Raw genomic sequence first — 25,349 nt, 5'->3', positions numbered from 1 at the left:
TTAAGCAGCTTAGCTGTTTGACTGCTTACGTACTTCGATACTCGGTAGCTGTAGTTCTTATCAGAATAAATCACCTTCATGATGATTTTATATGCAGGCTACTGTAATCTGTGGGGTACTGTGATACAGATGCACAAACGGGCAGCAAAAGAAAACACTGAAGATTTGATTAATCAAATTCTCTGTTGAACAAATCAATGCCAATCAACTGAAATTTAAAGCTCTATTAGATTATTTTGCTGGAGTGGCCAGAAAAGCCAAGAGCAGGAGTCCGGACACACAAGAGATGTGCAGATGGACGGAGGTAGGGAAGCAGAGAGGGAAAGGCTGGAAGTGGATGGAGAAGAGGAGAAGAGGAGACGAGGACATGCGTCACACGGTGATGATGAAGTGCAGTCTGGGCCAGTCGTCCTGATTTCTGCAGGGTGGAGCACAGCTCAACTCAGCTCAGCTCACAGAGAATAGCTCTGCTCCGCAGCAGCATGACTAACTCAGAGCCATTACAGCCAGGCCTCTAAATTAACAACAGCCAACCGGCCAAATGCTGGTGAAATTTCAGTTTGGCTGGTTGAAAAGACTAGCTTACTAGCCACTTTGACGCATTAGTGAGAGTGTGTTTGACTAGCAATATTAGCCATTTTGGCTGGTGATGAAAAAAGTTAATTTTGAGCCCTGATTACGGTGCTAAATGTCTCAAACTCCAACTCCCCCACAGAGGCTCCAACAGACACAGACAAAGATCCTTATGTTACACACAATAAGAGAGTTTCTACCAAAACAACAAATATGTACTGTATGTTTAAAAAGACATTACAGTGACTTCACTCATCATTCACTTTATGAGGGAAGGGCCTGTTTCCTAGCAGTACGAGTAGCCGAGAGCCATTAGTCTACTAATGTTCTCTCCAGCACAGACACAGAGTGGCACAGACCTTTACACACAGTAGGAGCGAAGATCCAAGCTGTGATACCAATAAAATAATGGATATAAAAAGAAAAGACAATACAATGACTTCCCTTATCTTTAATCTTCCGAGGTTAAGGGTGTGTTCCTCAGCAACAAAAGCATCACAGACAATAAAAGTGCTAATCGTCTCTCCAGGCCTGCCACAGAAGCTCCAACAAGCACACAGACAAATCCCCATGTACAAACGGGGAAAAGATCCAGGCTTCAATAAAAACGGAATATTTATACTATGTAGAATTACGGTAAGCTCCCTCATCATGAACTTTTGTGAGGTTATGGGTCTGTTCCTCGGCAGCAACGAGTAGCTCAGAGACAATAGAAAAATCGACAGAATGAATGAAAAAACAACACCACTGTTTTCACTTTCCAAGGGAGAGGTCGGCCACGGTTACAGATACAACAATGACGCCAAGATACAATGACGCTAAGTGGCCCCTGGTCCAATTAGAGGGGCTTCCAGAACGGCCCCTCACCGCCACTGTCCCCACCTCCACCTCCACCACCATCGTCACCGTCACCGTCACTAGCTGCCGAGGAAACTTGGCTGCCTCTACAACAATAGCAGGCAGGGATTACATAGGTGGTCAGTGATGCAGGCACCCCATGCCAAGTCCATATTTGGGTGGGACCCACGGCGTGGGTGTGGGAACCGCCGTGGCCAATGGAAATCACTTCATCGATGGCGAGCTCAATTTCCAAGGGTTCAGGCAGTTCATAAAAAGCAAGCACACTCACACACACACACACATTTTTGAACTGGCGCATACTTCTAATCACAGCCATAGCTGCTTAGCGCCTTACACTTACCGATATGACTTTGCGGTTAATCTGTTAAGACATGGCCCTTGTTATGACTTAAGTTGTAGTAGTGTAGCGCTTGGTATTTAAGTCTTTACAATGGCTATTCCACTGGCGGATTGTTGCACATTATGAGGCTACAACACATTGCATCGATTGTCTTAATGTGCTACATGTGTGTAACATAGTTTGGAATTGGACGAAGGCCAATTGCTATTTCGGTCCAGATAAAAGATGCAACATTAGCCTAGCAATTACTTTTATCAAACATGGGTGAATCATAAAGGGGAAAAAGTCTACTATTGCACACCATACCAATCTCTTGCGAAACACAGTGACCAACTTCTGCTTGGGCAGAAAGTTTGACCACCATTACCAAAGATGTCCAATGCAAGAAGTCAAACCCACCAGGTCCTGTGAATTTTTTTTTTTTTTTGACACAGTGATGCAAAACTTTTATTCTCTGTCTGACATGTTTAGATGGCATAACATCAGCTGATTGCAAAGGACATTGCATATCAACACCCGTGTGACCATCTGAGGAAGATGGAAGTTACAACATGGAAAAAAGATAACACTTTTACATGTCTTAGTCAAAAGAAAGTGAGTGACTTGTTTTAACAAGAACACAAAATGAACCTAGAGCGTTTCCTCCAGCTCCTGGTACAGTGCCTACCTGACTGTCGGCACTACCCTTCACCAATGTCCTGAGTCACACATACTGTTATATAAACACGGCCCGCACTTAAATGTCTATCAACACATCATGGAGATATGAGGGTTATGACACGTGTAATGCATTGGCCTCGCTATCCCTACAGTCCCTGATGTCAGGCCTCAGCTATGCTGGCGTGCTGATGATGCTGATGATGATCCACCAGTGATGACATGCAACAAAACTGCGGTGCTTGCACAAACGCAGCGGAGTGCAGAGAGATAGAGGGAGAGAGACACAAAAGAGACAGATAGAGACAGATAGAGACAGAGAGAGAGGGAGAGAGAGAGAGAGAGAGAGAGAGAGAGAGAGAGAGAGAGAGAGAGAGAGAGAGAGCATTGCAAGATAAAAGCGCCCGACTGCAGTTACTGCCTGACTCCCCAAGTCCTCCACTTACCATTGCCGCCCCATGAGGAGGAGTCGCGAGAGGAATGCCAAACGCGGTCCGGGCCGAAAGGAATGCAACCTCAGCTGAGCGAGGCAAACCAGGACCAGATGTGATCACGCCCAGAGAACCTCACCATCCCCTCTCAGCCACCACCACCATTACAGTTTAGAGAGCCCCAGGAACCCTACTCACCTCCTCCACCACCACCATTACGGTTTACAGAGCCCCATGATCCCTACTCAGCCTCCATTACCCCTTCATACCTACTCAGCGCAGCCCACTCCCACCCCACCACCGCCCTAACCTACACAATCCCAATTCAATCCCCTCTTCCCACCCCTCTTATCCAGAGTCTACGGCTCCAACACCCACAATCCCCATCAAATCCCCCCCCCCCATACATCCTTTGGACCTAGTCACCTCCACCATGGTGCCTAGGGGTGGGTATTGGCAAAGGGTTCACGATTCGATGCGCATCACGATACACATGCCACGATGCGATTCTATCACGATGCATTGCGATTCATGTACTACTGTGATGCATTGCGATATTTACTTCAGTAAATGTGTAAAATACAGCTTATTTGTCAGTTGCTGTGTAGCTTTCTTAAGTCAGTTCATTCTATTTAAGCATTTTATCATCTGGGAGAGAGCTTACATAACAACAGAAATATTACCTATTCTCTACTGAACAAAATAACCCGTGGCAAATCGAATTTTATTGTTATCAAATAATCAATTGTCATGAATCCATGCAGTATATTGAGAAAATAAGTATCACGATACCTTGTCATGAATCGATGCATTGTATCGTGAGAGTAAGTATCGCGATGCATCGATATGACGATTATTTTGCACACCCCTACCATGGCCCTAACCGCGACAATTCCTACTCATTCCCTCCTTTCCACCTACCCCTCGCCACCCCCACCCCGACACCGAGTCACGCATCCAACAGCCCCAACACCCACAATCCTTATTCAATTCCCCACTCACACCCACAACCCACATTCCCAGTCACCCTCACCACAGCCCTAACCAGAGACACAATAATGTATATAGACATACACTGCATATACAATATTATACATGCACGGTCTATACTGTGGCCCTAACCCACACGATCCATATCCAACCCCCCTAAGCCCTATTCCTCTCTATGCGTCCCTCCCCTCTATCCTAGCCCCTAACCCCAAGGGCACTACTACTGATGCAAGCCCAAGAGCACAAAGGACAGGCTGCATGCCAAACTTTATCCAACAGTATGCAGCAACTATGCAGTCAAAGTAAAATGGAGTAGAGCATGTCTGAGAATCTTCTTATCCATCCACATCATGTTAATCAAAAACAGGTTGGTTGTGAGCAGATCACAAGAGGCATCTACTTAAGTATGAGCCACCACTGTAGATGTGCATTGCACCTTACTGATATAAGGGATGATGCACACTAATAAGATTATGCACTAATAAGCCCTTACAGCGTAGTAACAAGCCCTTCATGGTGCATGACACAGGTATCAGTTAAATACATCATCATGCATTTCTGTGTGCAATCAAGCGGCTGCCACACCCAGACACGTAGTCCCGATAAAGTGACAAGTCAAGACAGAGACACATGCCTGAAGCCTTTGTTACCACAGTTAAAAAATCACTCAAGATTAAATCAAACTACAAGAATCCATGTCAAAAAGTGGTGTCATCTAAATAAAAAACATGGGTAAAAATCCTGATGTAATGCAACATGTGTGTAAGGATTCTCAGTCACCCAGATGACGTGATGAAACTACACTTATTATCTTGTTTTCTTCCATTCAGGGACCATCAACCTGCCCAGGGACTCAAGATAGACATTAGCCTTCATGGCAACAATCTTGTTCATTTTCTCTACGTTATTACTATATGCTGCTCTGTGTCAAATAAATACACTTTAAAAAAAAAAAAAAAAGAAAAAAAGAAAAAGAAAAAAAAAAAAAAATATATATATATATATATATATATAATTTTTTTTTCTTTTTTTTTTTTTTAAAGTGTATTTATATATATAATTTTGTTGTCTTTTTCGACTTTATTTGACTGGACAGTGTGAGAGATGGACAGGGAGCGAATTGGGAGAGAGACGGGGAGGGGTCTGCAAAGGACCCGGGTCGGGAATCGAACCCGGGTCAGCCGCATGGCACGCGAGAGCCCTACCGGTTGGCCACAGCAGGGCCAAATAAACAAACGTTCAAACTTTGGGTCACGTGATGCTGCCCGTAAGACTCCTACATACCGCGGGCTGCTGTTATCTGCCAGGTCCCCACCTAGCTATGCAGACAATGGCAGCAGGCAGGTCACACCACCGCCAGGCATTTTCCAGATGCACACTTAAAGCGGGTGCCAAGATCTCGCACTGCCTCACTGATTGCGTCACGCAGCAGCACGTTTCCCCCGTGACCCCTCCCCTCGCATTAAAGCACACATGCTCACATTTAAAACACACATGCACGCACACACATGCGCGCACACACACGTTCCTTTTCCAACCCACACAGAGAGATCAAATACAAAACATGCATAACATTTGCTACAGAAAAAAACTGTGGCGTCACAAGAGTGCTGGTTCATCTGGTCTTCCCCTTCCCTGGCTGCCAACTCAAACAAGCCATGTCCACCCCCCACCTCCCACCACCACACAAACACACACTCACTCACTACACACACACTCACAGGTTTAAACTGTGCACTCAGACTCTCTCTCGCTCTCTCTCACACACACACACACACACACACACACACACACACACACACACACACACACACACACACACACACACACACACACACACACACACACACACACACACACACACACACACACACACACACACACACACACACACACACACACACACACACACACACACACACACACACACACACTTCTACAACATCGTGCATCTACAGGTGCCTCTTGCCACACACCACCAAAATGAGGAAGAGAAAACACCCCTGAGAGAAACAGAGAGAGCAAGACAGACCAAGACAGAGAGAAAAGGAATTTGAAAGACAAAAAGAGAGAGAAGCATGGAGGTTAGGGAGGAGGTGATGAAGGGTGATCCACAGCTGGAGTTTGGGGGCGGACGCCTCAAGATCGCGTGTCCACCAGGGAGAGGAGGGAAAGCGTGGCTGCCCAGCCTGATAACAGGATATGTGGAGAGAGAGAGAGAGAGAGAGAGAGAGAGAGAGAGAGAGAGAGAGAGGGGGAGAGAGAGAGAGAGAGAGAGAGAGAGAGAGAGAGATAGAGAGAGAGAGAGAGGGGACAAAGTGTGTGTGTGTGTGTGTGTGTGTTTGTGCGCATGTTTGTTTGTCTCCTGCTGCACCCTCGTGTGCATGAGTGTTTGTTTGCAAGGCAAGAGATTAGAGATTAGATGGCAAAGGCATCTCTTAGGGCATTCAGGCAGTCAACGAAAACTACACTAAACAAAGAGAGCTTGCCACTGGTCCAACTTCAGGCTACTCTTGCCAGGAGACGGGAAGAGTAACAAATAGGCCTCAAACCTTTTATTTAATGCTGGGGCAATGAGGCATATCAAACAAGAAAATAAAAAAACAAGCAGTTTCAACCAACACCATGGGAGTATCCCATGAACATGGTTAAGTGATCAACCTGGCTATATTTGAAATGGTAAATCTGCTAATAGACAGTCCCCATGTGTCATATAGTTAAGAAAACAAGGACTGCAGGGTGTTGTATTAGGTGGTTTACCACTACCTCAAGGTTAACTTAACCTGGATTACAACTGAGGTGAGGCTTGTTTGTGCCATCCAACAGAGGAGGTCTGGGGCCCCATCTGGCTTCAGGTGAGTGGTGGGAGTATGAAAGCCTATCTGTTCCTTCAGTTTATTAGTCTGAAACATCCGTTTTGAAAACTTGAGCACAGGGAACTATCCATGTTTCGATTGATAAACTGTGCCAAGAAATGTCCAGTTCAACAGTTTATTACTCACTTTGACCTGTGAGCTGTAATTGGACTGTTTAACCCTCCAAATTATATTAGGGAGGATTAGTGTCACCCATAAACATAAATCTCATGACAGCTATTGCTGGAATTCAAGGCATTGAAAACACATAAGCCATCACACAGCCTATAACTTCTCATTAGACATCAATCACATCAACTGGTCTGGTTTGCACCATCAAACATCTTTCTACACATTTTATTTAAGATACTTCATCTTGCCCTGCAAAAAAAGTTCTACAAATAAAACAAGTCCCAAAAAATGTACCCTTAAGATGTAGCCTGTCAACTAACTACAGCTAAGACTTCTCACTTTCCATTAAAACACTTCACTTCACTTCTACAATCTCCTGTCAGTCAAAAAGAGCATGCCATTCTGGTCCTTCTAGTTCTGCTTTTTTTATCCTCTCCTGAAAGATTCGGCTGATGCGTTGCACTGGTGGTATGCCAGTGTGTTTTGTGTGAACACAAAGGCGTGACAGTCACATGACTAAGGTCGGTGTCACATGACCACAGGTGATAAGATTATTTGAACGGATGAAAATAGAAAGGAAACGAATACAAAACCCACTTCCCACGGGGGGTCAAGTTGACATAGATATTAGGCCGTACTACGTTGCAGGAAAATAAAACTATAAAAAGCCACTGAGAATGCAACCCAATATCGATAAAAGAAATGGATGGATAAAAGAGAGCAACTATAAATACTACACAATCTCCACACCGAGGGGAAACCCCTACCCATACCCTGTGAGGTGAGCAGGTAATGCAGAGAACACATGCCAGTAACTTGGCAATCATTTGAAGCAAACCCACATTACAGGTATGGGTGTGTGTGTATGTGTGTTTATTCAAGAAGACTTCACTGAAAGAAGCAGAGTTTTTTTAAGTCCTCTGGAAAGTGATGGCTGATTTGCAAGTGAAATAAGCTACCGGTATATGCACAGCCCCAGGTCACAGAGAGAGAGAGAGAGAGAGAGAGAGAGAGAGAGAGAGAGAGAGAGAGAGAGAGAGAGAGAGAGAGAGAGAGAGAGAGAGAGAGAGAGACAGAGAGAGGGGCATTAGACTAGTGTCTTGTGACACTGATTAAAAAACACTAACTAAAATAGCATTGGTCTGAAACGTCCTCTGTTTAAAGTGCCACTTCATGTTCTCATCAGGGGGCTCGATAGTTCACACTGGACTACATAACCCAAATCCGGCCAGGAATGCAGCGACAGGCTTAAGGGCAGACAGATCGTTTTGGCTGCTCTGCTCTCATTGCATCACATTGTGCTGCGTTGTATTGTGTCACAGTGGTATGCTCTATTGCATTGCCTTCTCAGGGGGGGAAACGAGTCACTGTGTCATATACATCACTCATACATTATAAATATGAGCAATGACATGTAAACAATACATCTGATACACAAGGTACATAGAACAGAAAACTGTGCAATGCATTGCTGGTTTACGTGCTATCTATCAGTACCTCCGCAAAGGTTGCGTCTGTCTGTCTGTCTGTCTGTCTGTCTGTCTGTCTGTCTGTCTGTCTGTCTGTCTGTCTGTCTGTCTGTCTGTCTGTCTGTCTGTCTGTCTGTCTGTCTGTCTGTCTGTCTGTCTGTCTGTCTGTCTGTCTGTCTGTCTGTCTGTCTGTCTGTCTGTCTGTCTGTCTGTGTCAGCAGGACAACTCAAGAAGTTATGCACAGTTTGTGCTTTGAAATTGGAAACGACAAAAGGAACAACTGATTACATTTTGGTGGTATTCCAGATCACGATCAGGATTCAGGATTTTGTGGGATAGGGTCGAATTTTGACATTCCTATTTCTATTACTCCGCAAAAACATGGCAGACAGACTTGAAAAAAAAAGGGTCTAACATGGTCAAATGTTCAATCAAACATCTTCCTTGGTGGAGGTCTGCACACTCTGAGTACATCTCTGGTTATGAATGGGTGTAGTAGTTCTGATGGTATGACACTGCGTATTGGTGTGACATCACCGTCTGTGACTCACCTCTGCTGATACGCTGCTTCTCTCCTGACAGGATTCCGGGTGTGTCGATGATGCTGATACTCTGCAGCACCTGATTGGGCATCTGGGAACAGATGAACCTAAAACCAGCCAATGACAAGACAGAACAGATGTCAGACTCAGCATTATTTGGACAGCTGACATTTCGTTAGCAGTGTCAGGTCCACATGGTAGTTGATCTCCACCTTCCGCTTACTCATTTTGCTCCTGTCTGCTTTACCAGGAAAACACAAAACCTTTACAGATATGTGGAAAAAAAGCCAAGGACAAGCTAACTAGCTGCATATACTCATCTGGATGTTTTGGAGAAGGGTAATAAGGTTGTTTGCAGTACATCCAAGATGAAAATAAATAGCAGGCCAGTCTTCACCTTGAGGTAGATTAATGCACCTGGAGACTAGCCAAACAACCTCAGAGCTGAGCAAAGCGATGCTGCAATGTACCTCTGCCTGACAGAGTCTGCCATATAGACCTTAAACTCGTAGCCCCTTAATGCGCGCCGTACCTCCAGTGGCACGCTGTAATAGACATTGAAATGTAACTACCATAGCACTACAATACTATGATACAACACAGGCCCTTTAGTAATGCACCACGACTTGGTCATTACCATACTGGTAACAACAAATGTATAAAGCCGCGTCTTAAACTCTTAAGATAAGGACCCTGTTATATGTGGTGACCAGACTGGCAGTGTCAAAGTCATAATGTAGCACAGAAGGCTGTATATGGTCATAACAGTGTAATGCTATGGTAGTTAAGTCTTTTTGATGACTAGTACAACATTTTACTGGCAGAACGGTGTGCATTATGAGGCTACTAAAAGTCAACATACTCCATTAGCAAATCTTATCCGACTCACTGTGACACTTGATACCGCTAGCAATCCTAGCTTGTCTATTTAAATCTCACACTGAGAGAAACCATGCAATAAAGTTTGGAATCTTTTGTTGAAACATTCTAAACACGAAACCATTGGCTGAGGTAGACGCTTGTGGCATGTTACAGTTGGCTACGTCTCCCGACACCACAGCTTCCTCATTGTCTGGGACAGACCCTTGACTCTTACTTCAAATACTAGATAGATACATGTATATAGCAGACCATCTTAACACATTGAAGTAGGTACTAGGTCTGCTAATGCATTCTATTCTCTAAAACAAATGCACTGACTTGGGTGCCTACACCCCAAGGTTTGGTAATACACCCATTATAGATTAGCCATACCACCTTAGAACTGAGCCGAGCGATCATGCAGTCTAGTACCTCCCCATTGCAATCTTCCTATTAAAGATCTTGCTAAAAAAATGAACATACGCCATCAGAAAATCTCTTCTCATTCAACATCCATACATGTACAGTGCCTATGAAAAGTCTACACAGACCTGTTCATATGTGTTAAAGGGAATGGAGCTCAAAAGAGCATCACAAAAACCTGACATTTGAAGAAGGATGTGTTGACTTTTTATAGCCACTATATATGACCTGGTTAGTGTGATACCGTAGGTAGCCCCATCTTGCCTATTTCGATCTCACTCCGACAATAAACATGCAATTAAATGTGGAATCCACTTTTAAAACTTCTTGAAATTCTAAAACCATACCACTGAGGCCATGTGTTACAGTTGGCTGCTCTTTGTAGCCTCACAGCTTCCCTGTTTCCTCGGTTAGACCCTGAACTGCTTCCCAAGAACATTGCAACATCACATTGTTCTCTTACTCAACAACACTTGGTTGTTGCATGCACTAAAATAAGAAAAAAAGTAGAACTGTCACAGAGCGCCACTTCAGTATTGCAGTTTCATATTCTCAATAAAAGGGAAACTATAAGGCAAATGACTCAACCAGACGACCTTGATGGATGGATGGGAGGGCGAGGGAAAGAGGAGACAGAGAGGCGAAAAAAGGAAGAAGAGTAACGAAAAAACACCTCACGCTGCAAATTCAGAGCGTGACGCACAGAAGAGAGTAGGGGAAACAAAGTGTATTGTTAGGAGGTTCCTCTCCAGAAGAGCAAAGGTCCTACGCCAGGAACGCCTTTGACCTCCACTGGGGGAGCTGTCAGAGAAGCACTTATTCATTTCCCCCCCGCACAGATACGTCCCTTTGTACACAAACTAAAACAGTCTCGCACTCACACACACACACACACACACACACACACACACACACACACACACACACACACACACACACACACACACACACACACACACACACACACACACACACACACACACACACACACACACACACACACACACACTTACTTTGTCTGTAAACCTCTGACTGAACATCCCGCTGCTAAAATTACCCTTATTTTCCCCTCCACACCACTCCACTTCTCATCACGTGCCAGCCACCGCCTGCCGCCAGTGCCATAGGGGCACTCAAACAGCTCTCTCATCCACACACCCAACATGGGTGGGTTGGGGTGCAGTGGTGTGTGTGTGTGTGTGTGTGTGTGTGTGTGTGTGTATAGAGGGGTGTACCTTGTTTATGGAAAGAGTCTGAGAGGGCCGAGAGCAAAGGCAGGGTCCCGAGAGGAAGTGATGAAGTGAGCGAGAGGAACATCTAAAAACGGCGCCCACCTATACGCATTCCTCGCAAATACTTTTTGTTTTCACAAACAAGCGTCCACAGAGGAAGCCGCGTGTCTATTATTAAACCACGACTTTGTGAGAAAACCCTGCTAACTGACCTGACACTGGATGCGTGTGTATACACCACTGCCCGTCTCCCCTTGTTACGCAATCGGGAGGCAGATCTGGAGATAAACAACATCTTTGAGCATCTCCTCAGATGAGGCTTTCGGTGGCGAGTTGTGAGCAGGGCTGCCGAAAGCTTTTGCTGGGCCCCGGACAAAGTAATCTGAAAGGACCCTATTCTGGGGCCCCTCTCTGCCTGGGGCCGACCCGCTGTCGGCTTCCCTGGTGGTGAGTGTGGTGAGTGCGTCTAACCACCTTCAAAGTAAATGGACATTGGAGGACTGATTATCCTCTGTGCACTATTGAGGGCACATCGGTGTAGATAACCCTTTGGATGGTGAGTGGTGTTGAGTGCACAAGTCAAAATTAGGGTTAAAATGACTGGACATGGTGGCAGACGGGCTTCGTGTCACCAGGCTAGGCAGGAAGCCGCTTGAGGCCCCTAAGCCTAAAGATGGTGAATAACAGCTAAGACTTTAAACTACAGCAGTGGTGATTTGTTGTGAATGTTCATTCTTTTGAATTTTCACTTGGGGCCCCAACTTACCCTTGAATCACCTCTGCGTGGTGGTGGTGGGACTAGGACAGTGATTCTCAAAGTGTGGTCCGGGGACCACTGGTGGTCCGCGACAGAGCTCAGGTGGTCCGCAGGGGGATTTGTACTTTTCCAAGACAAGCTAGCAGTAGGCTATATTTGTAACATTATTACAAAGCTAAACATAGCTGAAGTCTCATTTTCACCACAATAAGAATGGCTTGTATTGTGAATAAAAAGTAAGTGATCTTCATTGAAATTAGCAGTGTCAAATTAGCACCCATCAACTGTGAAAGTTGACAGGTGGTCCCTGAACATTTTTGGGGGGACATAGTGGTCCTCGGTCTGAAAAAGTTTGAGAATCACTGGACTAGGATGATGCAGCAGCTTTGGTTTATTTCACTTTGTTGTCATAGCGAAATGGAATGGAATGGAATGGAATGGAGTAGAGGCACTAGGTGGCAGCAGCTTGGTTAGGGGGGGCACCGTAACAATTTGACTATTGTGCACCATCATGTGCAAACAAACAAAAAAGATTGAGTCATCACCTCAGCCTGTTTCACAGTATAACTGAGCCTGTGTGTTTACTGTAATCACTGATGGTCCCTTCTTCAGGCCAAAGAGATGCTGGAGCCTATAGGGTAACCCACTGTAGTGCCATCAGCCCAGCATGTGGAAAATGTGGGAGCAGATTTCCTTTAGCAGGCAGCCGCTGAGTAAGAAGAGTGACATAAGCAGAGGGAGAGAAGTACAGTACATATGCAGCAGACTTCACCCCTACGATCGCCTGAAGGAGAATCTGACTACCAGCATTGAGAGAGAGAGAGAGAGAGCGAGAGCGAGAGAGAGAGAGAGAGAGAGAGAGAGAGAGAGAGAGAGAGAGAGAGAGACAGAGACAGAGACAGAGACAGAGACAGAGACAGAGAATAGTTACTCATTAGGACCTTATTTGCATGTGCGTGTGTGCACGTATGTGATCATGAGAGTACTGTGTAGTGTCCCCTCTGTCCTTCAGTCGTATCCATCAGTGTATAGCCTAACTCTTTACCTGTTCAAGGCCCTGCCGTGGCCTAACGGTAGGGCACTGGGTTGAATGAATGAATGAATGAATGAATGAATGAATGAATGAATGAATGAAGTTATTTAGTTACTATGCCGGCGACCCCGGTTCGATTCCGGCCCGGGTCATTTGCCGATCCTCCCCCCATTTCTCTCTCCCACTCACTTCCTGTCGTCTCTCACACCGTCCTATCGAAATAAAGGCAAAAATGCTCTGAAAAAAGTATATAAAAAAACCTCTTTACCTGTTCAAGAAGGCATTTCCGAAGGCATTGAGCTTCCGGAATGGCTTCTTGGGGTCCACGACCAGGGCGTTTCCAGGGACCACGCCCTCGTTCTCCCCGTACATGACTGCGATGAAGCCATCTGTGGTGGGCTCTGGGCCGATCCTCATGCCCGGGAAGTCCTGCTCCAGCAGATACCTGTGAGGAGCACACACCAGGGAGATCAGTGAGATATGGGTTAGCCTACGAGTTAATTTAGGGATCCAAAGGTAGCTTAGCAGGGGATTCATTTAGGGATCTAGAGGTTGCAGGTTCAAATCCCTCCCTAACAAGTAGGTAATGGCTTTGAGCAAGGCATTGGCCTGCTGCTGGGACTGTAGCCGATACACTGTAATAACTGTAAGTCACTTTGAATATAAAAGAGTCAGCTAAGTATGGATAATGTAATGCAATGGCTCACTGCACAATGCACATACGGAATTAAACTTAAGCAGCTTAAGCAGACTCTCAACACATTGGTAAGTTCACACGCTGTAAATGTTTCACATGTATTACCATCATAACACACACATACACGTCAGCGTACACTAACACATTGAAAATAGAACAGTCCTAGGTTTTTTAAAAGAGCGGCGATCTTGATAATGTGTGGGAATAACCTAATGCGGTGACAAAATGACCACTGACCGCATGAATTAAAAAACCAAATGGGCTTCGTAATGAGGACATGACACATTGTGAAAAGAGATAAGAAATTCCTAAGGAGACAAACTCATTACGCCAGCAGAGAACAATGAAACGTAGGTGAACAACATCACATTTTTCCCTCCATGCTTCCTTCCTGTCATTCACTCATAAATGTCCCAAGGCTCTGTGAAGCCGGACAGCACAACACACTTGCCAAACTCTGGCCTACTGCACATTCATTCAACTCATACCACACTAATCCACCATTTCTTCCTGTTACAAAGACATAACCCAATGTCCAATGATGTGTGTATGTCTTGTTAATTCTGTTTTTCTATTCTTGTAGCGTCTTGTGTATTCTGCTTTTTCTATGCATGAATGAAACTGGACACCTCAATTTCCCTCGGGATCAATAAATGACATTCTACTCTACTACTCTCTACCACAAGCACCACAGATCACAGGCCAGATATAGCCAAGCCCCAGCGAACCGTGTTTGCCCATGATAATGTACTTGTACCACAGATCTGGGAACAGTGTTCCGTGTTGACAAGGCAAATGGTCTGAGGAGCCAGTGGCTGACTCCTGGGATGTTAACAGATAAACAGACTATGGCCCCATGGAGACTGGGCTCTCCAACAGTCCACTTCGGATGAGCAGGTCAGGGAGCTATAACTCCATTTCCTGATAATATGATTAATGCGGGCCACAGTCTCGACACAGAGCTGATGAATCTGTGTGCTCTTGAAGAGACTTGAGGTCTTGCTTGTCAGCTCACATCAAAGCCTTACAAGAACGCAAGGTGAGTGGTTCCCCTACCCCGACCCCTTTATAAGACAAACACATCAAGTGCAAAAAGGGGAGGATAGAGGACAAGGCGAAGAAAACAAAACCATTTGTCAATCGCCTCTTCCTGAAACTCCCTTTGCGCACATCCAACATCCAACGGTGCACAAACACGACTGTCTCTGACTGCACGTGCACACAGCATGCAATGAATTTAGCATATCCTGGCAGGATTCCTTCGTGTCAAAAGGTCAGGCCGAACGACAGCCCAACGTGTAGCCTTTAAGAAAACAGTGACACACAAAATAGACAGTGACACACACAGTCCTGCTGCCTCTTGCTGTCACACAAACTCTCTCTCGCTCTCTCTCTCGCGCGCGCGCACACTCTCAGAACTGGCTCGAGCTTGGCTGAAACTGCACAATCCTGTGATGAAATATGAATGAGGCTGGGAGGCAGCGGCTGAGGAATTCGCCGTAGGTGGAATCACATAAAAAGCAGTAGGCCTATCATATGACCCAGCACTTCCTTTCTAAATAGCTTTGAACCCAAATATGGTGAGCGACCCAGGAAAACTAAGAAGGAGTTTGTTGTAACTAATAGAGTGGTAGAGCAGCCAAAGAGCACTATTGCAGAAGGCATTATGCACAAGTGCAGCCACACACACACAGCTGGACATGATACATTTAGCAGCTGGCTTTTCAGTCAGTGGAACAACTAGGGACAAGCACGGTTTACCTTTTCACTCCTCACCTGACTCGCGACCTCCTAACTACACATTGTGTGCGGCTGGCTCTCGGTAACCTTACACTACACAGGAACTCTCAAACAAGCCAAGGTACACACCCTCAGAGACACACACCCATTAGCCATTATCTATCAACAGCAGGCAGAAGCCTAGCCGCACGCGCAATGTTCACCACAGTTTACTTCTCAGCGCTTGTTCAAATAATGACAAAAACATCAAGTCCTCGTTGGAGATGTGGGGTTCACTGGTTACCCTTCGATTCTGTCAGATGACAGAACATGAGATTATGGAGCTGAAGGTTAGTCACGTGCGTGTTGAGCGGTATCAGATGTCTGAATCAAGTGCATGTGGATGGAACCATATGGATGATGAGACATACAATGCCAATGCATGTCTCATTATCCACACGATGATGAATGATGTCAAGGCATACTCTATTGGGCTTTAAACACTTCATGGTGTCATTCGTAGACAACCTATTCCACTGGCTGACATCACAGAACAGCTGGTAGGCACAGCAACAGGTCGACTGCTGGATGTAGATGACGTAGCAGCTATAAAAACTAGCGAAAACTCAAACGGGTTTGGGGCACTGTTTATGCTTACTCATCCTGGGGAGCGCACAGTGCCCCAAACCCGTTTGAGTTTTCGCTAGTTTTTATAGCTGCTACGTCATCTACATCCAGCAGTTACTGTAGCCCATATTACGCGTCACTGAATAGGTAGCCTACCTTATAAATGTTGTCTTCCCGGTTGAGTACTGTCCCACGAGTAATACCATGGGTTTACTCTGAAAATCGGCTTCCTCAAGTGCAGGCGAGTGGAAATCATGGAAAAGATAGGTTTCTTCCAGGGGCAGTAGTTTTCTGGTGTAAAGGGTTTGAAGACCCTCTGTCACAGTCTGAAACATATCTCCTTCTTTGCTCCGTCCTCCTTGTTCCTTGTTCGCCCAACTGAACATGATGAGGATCCTTTGAAAATAGATGAATAGGGAATCTACGTCTCCAACTTCCCCTTTTTCTTAAGGCTGTAAAGCGGCGTTATAGATGTGGTGTGAGTTGCCCAACAAACCTCAATGCAGATGGGTAACGTGGCACATGCAACAGACCCCTCCGTTGTATCAGCGAAACACTCCCGTTATGTATGGGTGCGTGTGCGCACTGACTCTCACCTGAATTTCTTGACCACCACCCTTCCTATGACGTAACATCTGAACACTCAACAAGGAAAACTACTGGATGAAAGCTGAGGACAGCCCTGTCTAAATGCGCTGCACGCTCGGTCAGAATTTCCTCAGGTCTGGCAAAGTACTTAAAGCAAAACCATATTAAGTAATCTATTGCCCTAACGTTTGACACTTTACAGATGTCCGTAGCTGCGTAAAGGGCGTGCTCCCCTAGGTTACTGCAAAACAGTAAACATTTGACTAAGTACCCAATACTTTCAAAACATTGTTTGTTTACAATGTATTTTCAAAGTACATTTTCAGATGTAAACCTCTAAGTTCGATTTGTGACGACACTAAAAAGAATGTAAAATACCCTGGATGAACCACGCCACGGGAGAAAAATATACAAAGACATCAAACCAGGTGGCGCAGCTGCACTTTGGAGACGACAGGAGTCGACATTGCGTCATTGTGGTTCTTGTACCACATCGCCATCTACCGAGCACATGTGTTAATGCAATTGAACGACGGGGGAATTTCCCTGGAGGCCTACAGGTTCTGGCAGAAGATTAAAATCTGCTTTAGAGCCCTAACAGACCAACAACTTCACAAGCTTAACGTGCGTTGTCTTGTTAAATCCACACAGCTGCATTCTCATAGTATGTTCATCAGCAGTGATCTACCTTGCAACCACATGGCAAAATTGTGCAGGAAATTCACACAACAATCACATCAAACAAGTACGCTTAAAGGGTAACAGATGGGTTCACTATTAAGGATAATGAACCAACAGTTTTTAAAACAAACAATAGGCATAATAACAATCTCTAGAAAAACCTCAGACTCATTTCTTCAGATATTTCAAAGTTTGTCGTCATAAAGATTTGACATAAATGTGTCATGGCCATCTTTAAAGGGAATAGATGGATGGAGAAACTCGTGTTAATAATAAGGACACCACACAAGAGGCTCAGGTTTGTATTTCAAAAAACATTTTAATGTGTTACACATTCAAACAATACATTTGTGCAAATAATATTTCCCACCATGAGATGAAAACGTAACTTGATGTTCATTCGCATGGCTGGAATCAAGAGGCAAAAAAAAATAAAAATTGGGTGTATAAACAAATATGAAGATTCCGATGCACAGCATCCATGAGATTTCAACATTACCATAATAATGAGTGTGGATAGTAGAGCAAGTACTGTATCGATGAGGCCAGTCTACACAGAGTCTGCATAAATTCGCCAACAAGTCTGTATGATTCTGCACAAAAAAAAGTCTTTTGATAGAGAGAGAGAGAGAGAACAATAAACAAACGGATTGACTTTCACTGAACTAGGGGGTAGCGGGTGCATGAATGATGAATCAGTTCTTCTCAGTCATGACCGACACTCAGGCCTTGGACACCTTGAGAGGTCAACAGTACAGTGCACCCCGTTGGGAAAGCAACACCACATCACCCATTCCCTCCCCCTCAAAAAACCCTCCTTCACCCTTTGTAGTACATACCCCCACCAATCCCCCCCACCCTCCGCCTCCCACCCCATAGCCTGCCTACAGCTGATGAAACACCATAGGTCACGACACCTAACACGACAGAGACATGGGCACTCCACAACAGCACTGAAAACAGGACGGGACGACGATCTATCATCACGGCACTTCTTGGACTGCCGGCTACACAACTGTACTGGGCTGACTCCTGAGCAGCCGCAGTGGCGACCAGAAACCAGTAGGTGGGGTTGGGGGGCAAGCCACTCGCTCGCTCACACAATCTCACGGCGACATCACGGAGCGAAAAAACACAGCTATAGGCCTCATCCGATGTACAGAAGTTCGTCTTATTAGTAGCATTTGCATCTGAAGCCAATATACAACGAATAACAATGTGATTACCAAGAGGTTTTGTACGATAACGACTTCAGGGTCTTCATTATCCAATCATCATGCATTTTTCCCTCCTTTTTCTCCCTCCCCCGCGCCGCTCTTTCTCTGAATATCTCAAACTCTGAAGCAGGCCACCGGTTTTGCCTGTATGCTTTTGCCAACGACGGGGCCACAGCAATAGCTCCCATGTACGTTTTACACGCTCATATACATACGTGCAAGTACTGTGCACAAAATCGCACGCACACGCAAGAAAACATTCTCTATGTTAGGGAGAGAGACTCGACTCTCCGCCTTTTGCCCCCTTATCTATTCACACTTGCTGCAAGACCTTCATTGAAACCAACATGCCCTTCAAAATTCACTTTCATCCCTCCTCTTTTCCTTCTTTATCTTTCACTCGTTCTTTGCCTTCCTTATGCGTCTCCTCCATGTCTGTCCCAAGTACAGTGCACACAGAGACTCGCATCCCTCTCCATTCACCTTCTAGCTGGGGCATGTGCTTCGTTTTAACCTTCAGGGGGATGGTGGCTAAGAAGGATGGGTGGGTTTAGTTCTCCCCCACACCACCACCATCACCACCCCCTCTCTCCAACCACCTTTGTTCACCCCCATCGCCAGGATAAGGGTTGGTCAAACAAAAGGAGGTCAACATTTCTTAAAACGCAGCCCTCCCCGCCCCTGAACCAAACCAATAATATTTTTTTGTTGAAATGCGCGTTCAGGGGTCGGGCAGGTCGGAGGTGTCCACGGTGACCTTGATGAAGATGGTGTCGTCCTTGATGTAGGTGCCGTTCTCCAGCACGGTCTGCGTGACGAAGAGCGGGCAGCCCGAGGCGATGTTCATCTCGGCCGTGGGCCGCCGGAAGCTGCTGCTGTTGGGGTCGGGCTTGAAGGCGTCGCCCAGGTGCTTGCGCGCCGCGCCCTGGTCCATCAGCATCAGCGTCACCTTCTGCTTGAAGGGCCACGGCAGCAGCGCGTCGTACTCGCCGCGCATCACCACGAAGAAGAGCGAGAGGTGCGTGCCTTTGCCCATGCCGTCTCCGTTCAGGTAGACGCGCGCGCACATCTTGTAGCCAAAGTAGCCCGTGTAGAAAGGCTGGCTGTAGAGCGACAGTGTCTTGGAGGCCACGGCCTCCTGCTTCCGCCGCTTGTAGTCGCGGATCTTCCAGATGAGCGTGCCGTTGAAGCTGGCCGTCTCCAGGACCTGGAAGCGCAGGTCCATGTCGGCCAGGCGCACCTCGTGCATGGACAGCATGTTGTCGTGCCGCGTCACCTGCGTCTCCAGGGAGCCTGTGGGAACAAGACACACACACAGACACACACACACACACACAGGGCAAGATGGTTAGAATCCGAAGTCATGGACTGATGATGGTAGTTTTGACAACATCACACACAGTAGGACATGTTGTCTGCTACTACTGTCTAGGAGCTGCAAAATTAATTCCGATGTGCACACCCATCTGACAGCATCACACACACACACACACGCACACGGACACACACACACACACACACACACACACACACACACACACGCACACGGACACACACACACACGCACAAAAAGAGAGAAGTTTCCACCTATGGCAATTTCAAAGTCTACTTGCAAGTGTTAGGTGTACATCTCATTGTTCAGCTCTGCGTGTCTGTTTGTGTGCACTTTTTCATGCCAACCATGGGACAATCGAAGCCTTCGAGGCTGCCTCCAGAGTTGGTGTGAGAATGTGTATGTGTGTCTGAAAGTACTTCCAGTCAACTGTATAGTTGTGATATTGAGCTATATAAATACATTTTGATTACGATTAATAATAGTAATAATGATAATTATGAAAATCAACCACAGAGGCTCTCTTATTTAGAGGTTTGCCACTTGCTCTGATACAATTAGGTAATTAAATCTGGTATTAGCTACTATCTGAGCTCAAGCCATAGGATACGGTATACAATAATGCTACTAATATTATAATCCAAGGTCTGGCGGTGTGTACTGACTTAGCGTGTGTGTGCCGGATGCGGAGGTTCCGCGGGCCAGCTCCAGGCTGTTGAGCCGCGTGCGCATGGTCTCTAGTGAGGAGCGCAGGGTCTCCACCTCCTCCCGCAGGCCCCGCAGCGTGCACAGCTCCAGCTCCACCTCCAGCAGCTTCTCTGTGTGGCTGCTCATCAGCTTCTACACGAGTCAACACAACACATACACACGCACGCACGCACGCACGCACGCACGCACGCACGCACGCACGCACGCACGCACGCACGCACGCACGCACGCACGCACGCACGCACACACACACACACACACACACACACAGAGTTTAAGACCTGAGAATACATGATCATTCTGAACAGTGTAGTTGCACAGACTCACAAACAAAAAGACATGAGCTCATGCAAAGGTACACACGAACACACGCGCACACTCAGTTCAAGACCTATGCATACACCATCATTCTGAAGAGTGGAAACATGACATACGGATCTAATCAGACAGATATATTTGCATACAATACCATTCTCAACAGTTTCATTGTACCATTGGACACAGATGGAGACACAGCCAGAAACGTGCGCACCCACACACACGCACTTCTAAATCTATGCATTCTTGAATCTTTCTGAACAATGCAACATCCATTTTCACATACAAGCTACGGCCTGCAGTCTTGTTTTATCAGCCCGCTTTCCGACCGTTTAGATTAGGCGGCATCTTCCCGTAACCTGGTTGGCACAGCTCCTATCTATGTCCTTTTCACTGTCAGGATAAAGTGACACTCTAAAGTGGAGTGTGCTATTTATATTTCGGTTTGATTCTTTTTCTTTTCTTTAAAGATATTTTTAAAATCTCTATTCAGACAGGACAGGTTTGAGTCTGACAGGAAATGAGTGGGAGAGTGAGAGATGGGGGAGGATGTGGAAATGACCCTGGCTTTGAATCAAACTCGGGTCCCCTGGCGTAACAGTGCGGTGCCTTAACCGTTTGCATCTTTTCTCTGTAATTTCCACACATTTACTGTTGTAACACAATAAGATTACAAGAAATACAACATTTTCTAAATTAGATTTTTCATGATTCCTGAATTTATTACCATGATTACCGAATATGTAATAGTGAAAGAGATTGTTTAAAAAAATGCTGTCTGAACAGTTTCTCTTTCAGTTCTGTGAAAGTGAGATAATGATTGAACCAGTAATCTAATTCAGCAATCATTTCTATCAGTAATCAGATAATGGTTCTTTGAAGATCAAAACAAAAACGTAGGTTATTGCCTGAATTTGGAGCCTATGTGGGCATCTGCACTTTCAACATCTGAACTTCACTTTTTGGGAAACCTAAAAATCCTTTGAATAGTAAAACATTTTCACCATTACTTTTGTTAGCACTTTTCTTACTTCTGTAGCACAGCTTGGCAATTACATTTATTTGGGTGGAAGACAATCTAACAACATCTTAGCATTCTCTTACACACACACACGCACGCACGCACGCACGCACGCACGCGCACACACACACCTGCATGCCGGTTATTTTGGTCTCGAGCTGTCGGTTCTTCTCCCTCATGTCTTCGTATTGTGTTTCCAGCTCTGTGATGCGAGTGTTGAGGCCCGGCAGCACTTTATAGCGTTCCTGCAGCTCTCCCTTCACATCCTCCACCTGAACACACAACACACACACACACACACAGATATAGTATGTGGAAGACATATAGAAAACGTCTACACACACCTGTCTTTATTTGTCTTAATGTCATTTTTTACATCACAAAAATCTGGCATTGGCGTGTGTGTAGACCTTTTTTACGGGCACGGTAGCTCTGAACACACAGCATGAAATACAAAAACCAATCACATTATAAAATAAAATAAAGACCTCCAAGCAACACCACATACAACCCTTCCAAAGACAATGTAGGCTACAGGTACTTTTGTACAAAGACAGGTGTACTTTTGAGGACCTACAGGAGTTTCATGCCCCTGGCCACTCTATACCCTGAGGTGACCCAGCCTAAAGTGGTCAATCCTTAGGCCGGCCGCACATTGGTTTCCGACACCACATTGGCTCTGACAGACCCCAAAACCCAATATCACACGAACATAGCATTGATAGTCAATGGCCGGCGCCGACATAATAGAACTTGTCTCTAACCGCTATCCGACATCGGCAAATTTCTGCGGACATCGGCGCCAGTGTGCGGGGTTCTATTGAAAACAATGAAATCGAACTTTTGCGGAGCAGTGCTCAGCACTTTGTCGGATCCGGTCCATCACAAAATTTGGAGATTCATAACACTTTATTTTACCATGTCTTTTTTAGTCTACCTATGTATGAACATGTAATGCTATGTACTTACATTGTACTTACACTTAAGCCTTACAGTAAGATACAATGCATTTAAGCAAATACATGATGTGTGACATAGTTGTTACATTACTACCTCATTAATGGAACAGGGACAGTAAACAGGCAGCGTAATCATTATTGTTACAGTATTGAAAATGCAATGTTTATCACACGACCACCTCAAGCATCCAAGCACACCCCCCCATCCCCAAACACCTGATGCCCCCAAGCAAAACAAAGCAAATGTTCTCCCGAGCAAAACAGCTAGATCCAAACAGTGTCTGTTCATATTGCCACAGCAGCCCGTTGAGTAGTACGATCATATGCAGTAGACTTGATTAGAACTCACGATTAGAATTCAAGATTTTGGCTATTCAGTTTCCCAGAAATACTCTGTGGGATGTTTTGAAACAGACTTCAATGGAAGCTGTGGAATTTTCCAGTACAATTCAAGAAAGATTTGCAAAAATTCCTTAGTCCTCAAAGAGTTAAATTCTCTTGACCAGCTGGTTCCAAAAGACATGTGGGCTTTAGTCCCCATCTTTCACACCACCTAGAGGCAATAGCAAGTAAAGAACCCTAAACACACTCCTTAGAAACATTTACAATTGGCTGAAGAATTGAAGGGTCGGATTGTTTTTTTCACACCCAAGTCCAAGCACAAGAAGAAGAACATGTACATACTCTAAACACGAGCAAGAATATTTACCACCCAACACACAAAAGGATGCCGAACCCAAAATACAAAAGAGCCGTTTCACAGATTCAAGTAAACATTTACAGTCAAACAGAAGATAGCAATTCAACACACAAAAATAATATTGACCAGTCAACAAACACACATCTCCCCAACCTCAAGTACAAAAGCCATGAGGATTCCCCCATCAACACAAAAGGAGCATTAACTTCTCAAAACACAAATGAATACACCTAACTTCGCCACCTCCATTCCAAACATACAATAGACAAAACCATCCCATAACAAACAACACATTCAGTCCACAACACACAAACAAACCTGCTTTTTACTTCATGGTGGTATGTAAAAGTACTTTGAGTATTAAAGAAAAAAGAAGAAAAAAAAGAGTGCTCATGCACAGAATAGTATTATACTGCAAGTTCTGATACCTTACTCAAGGGCACTTCAACCATGGAGTAACCATGAGGCAGTCATGGGTTAGCAGTTAGGGCGGCAGATTTGTAGCCCAAAGGTTGAAGTTTTGACTTGCAACCCGCCAGGTGACGAAAGGAGTAATTAACCAGTGCTCTCTTCCATCCTCCCCCATGACTGAGGTATCCTGAGCATGGTATCGCCCCATCACACTGCTCCCTTGGGACACCATTGAGGGCTGCCCCCTTGCACGGGTGAGGCATAAATACAATTTCGGTGTGTGCTGTGGACACATGTCCCATGTGACAATGGGAGTTGGAGTTTCCCAGGTGGGTTTTCACTTTCACTTTATTTCAGTAACTCAAGGGCACTTCTACCAGGGATGAGGGTGCATTATCCGTATCAGCTGTGTACAGGCACTTCCAAATCTACCAAATCTTGCTGAATCGTTTAAACACCAACATGCTGTATAAAGGGGCTCCACCCCTGCAATCACCATTAACAACACCCTCACTCCCATCCTCCATATCCACTCACCATACCCTTCCACCACATCCATCCACAACCCTGACCCAATCACTGCCACCCATCCTCCATACATGCCTTTTCCACAAATGTTCGGGGCCCAGCTCTGACCCAATGAACAACACAACTCAAATAAACAATCAACGGCAACATATCATAGAAAATGATTTCAAGGCCCACTTGGAATACCTTCAGCGGGCCCCGGGCCACAGTTGAAGGATCACTGCTCTATACCTGCCCACCAGTTCCAGCCACAACCCTGACCCAATAACTCCCACCCATCCACCATGTCGACCACATATCCACCCACTCACCCACCCACAATATCCATATACCAGGGGCCTATACTGAGAAGCTGGTTCAGGTGTAAACCAGGTTAAGTTAGGGGGTAAATCATCTAATAGAAGACCCAGAGAGAGTAGAGAGAGAGAGGTTCCATTGGCCCATTGTTTCCTGGTTCTATTATTGGGGGGGAAATGCCCCTTTAGGCAGACCTAGGCAGACCTGAGGACTGTTCTATTCAATGCTAGGAGCATTATGACATGCCCTTTTAGGCAGACCGGAACCTGGTCATATTAGGTGCCCATAGAAACCTATTATGTTGGCATATCTCTATACTTAAAGAGTCTCTGGAAGAGCCTTCAGTCCTCATTAACTCCAGACTCTTCTATAACATGATTTACTTCTT

The 25,349-nt window shown here is 45.5% G+C and overlaps 2 protein-coding genes across 4 annotated transcripts in view; both read right to left on the bottom strand.

The window, feature by feature from the left end:
• The window catches only part of ehd4 (EH-domain containing 4), a 32,438-nt gene extending 15,210 nt beyond the window's left edge, over positions 1–17,228 (bottom strand). The window contains exons 1-4 of one of the 2 annotated variants that reach the window (XM_063183738.1): positions 16,797–17,228; positions 16,357–16,596; positions 13,426–13,602; positions 8,861–8,958 (exon numbers count right to left, since the gene is read on the bottom strand). In XM_063183738.1, coding sequence (XP_063039808.1) covers positions 8,861–8,958; positions 13,426–13,602; positions 16,357–16,586 — 505 coding nt within the window. In that variant the 5' untranslated portion in view covers positions 16,587–16,596; positions 16,797–17,228. The other variant, XM_063183737.1, reaches the window with a different exon arrangement.
• A 1,084-nt stretch (positions 17,229–18,312) lies between these two features.
• The window catches only part of traf3 (TNF receptor-associated factor 3), a 30,432-nt gene continuing 23,395 nt past the window's right edge, over positions 18,313–25,349 (bottom strand). For both annotated transcript variants that reach the window (XM_063183726.1, XM_063183725.1), the window contains 3 exons: positions 22,198–22,338; positions 20,685–20,859; positions 18,313–19,979 (listed from right to left, as the gene is read on the bottom strand). In XM_063183726.1, coding sequence (XP_063039796.1) covers positions 19,408–19,979; positions 20,685–20,859; positions 22,198–22,338 — 888 coding nt within the window. In that variant the 3' untranslated portion in view covers positions 18,313–19,407. The remainder of the gene's footprint in view (positions 19,980–20,684; positions 20,860–22,197; positions 22,339–25,349) is intronic.

This window comes from Engraulis encrasicolus, chromosome 19 (assembly GCF_034702125.1).
Source record: "Engraulis encrasicolus isolate BLACKSEA-1 chromosome 19, IST_EnEncr_1.0, whole genome shotgun sequence".
Lineage (NCBI taxonomy): Eukaryota > Metazoa > Chordata > Actinopteri > Clupeiformes > Engraulidae > Engraulis > Engraulis encrasicolus.
This window is presented reverse-complemented; position numbering and strand designations above follow the sequence as displayed.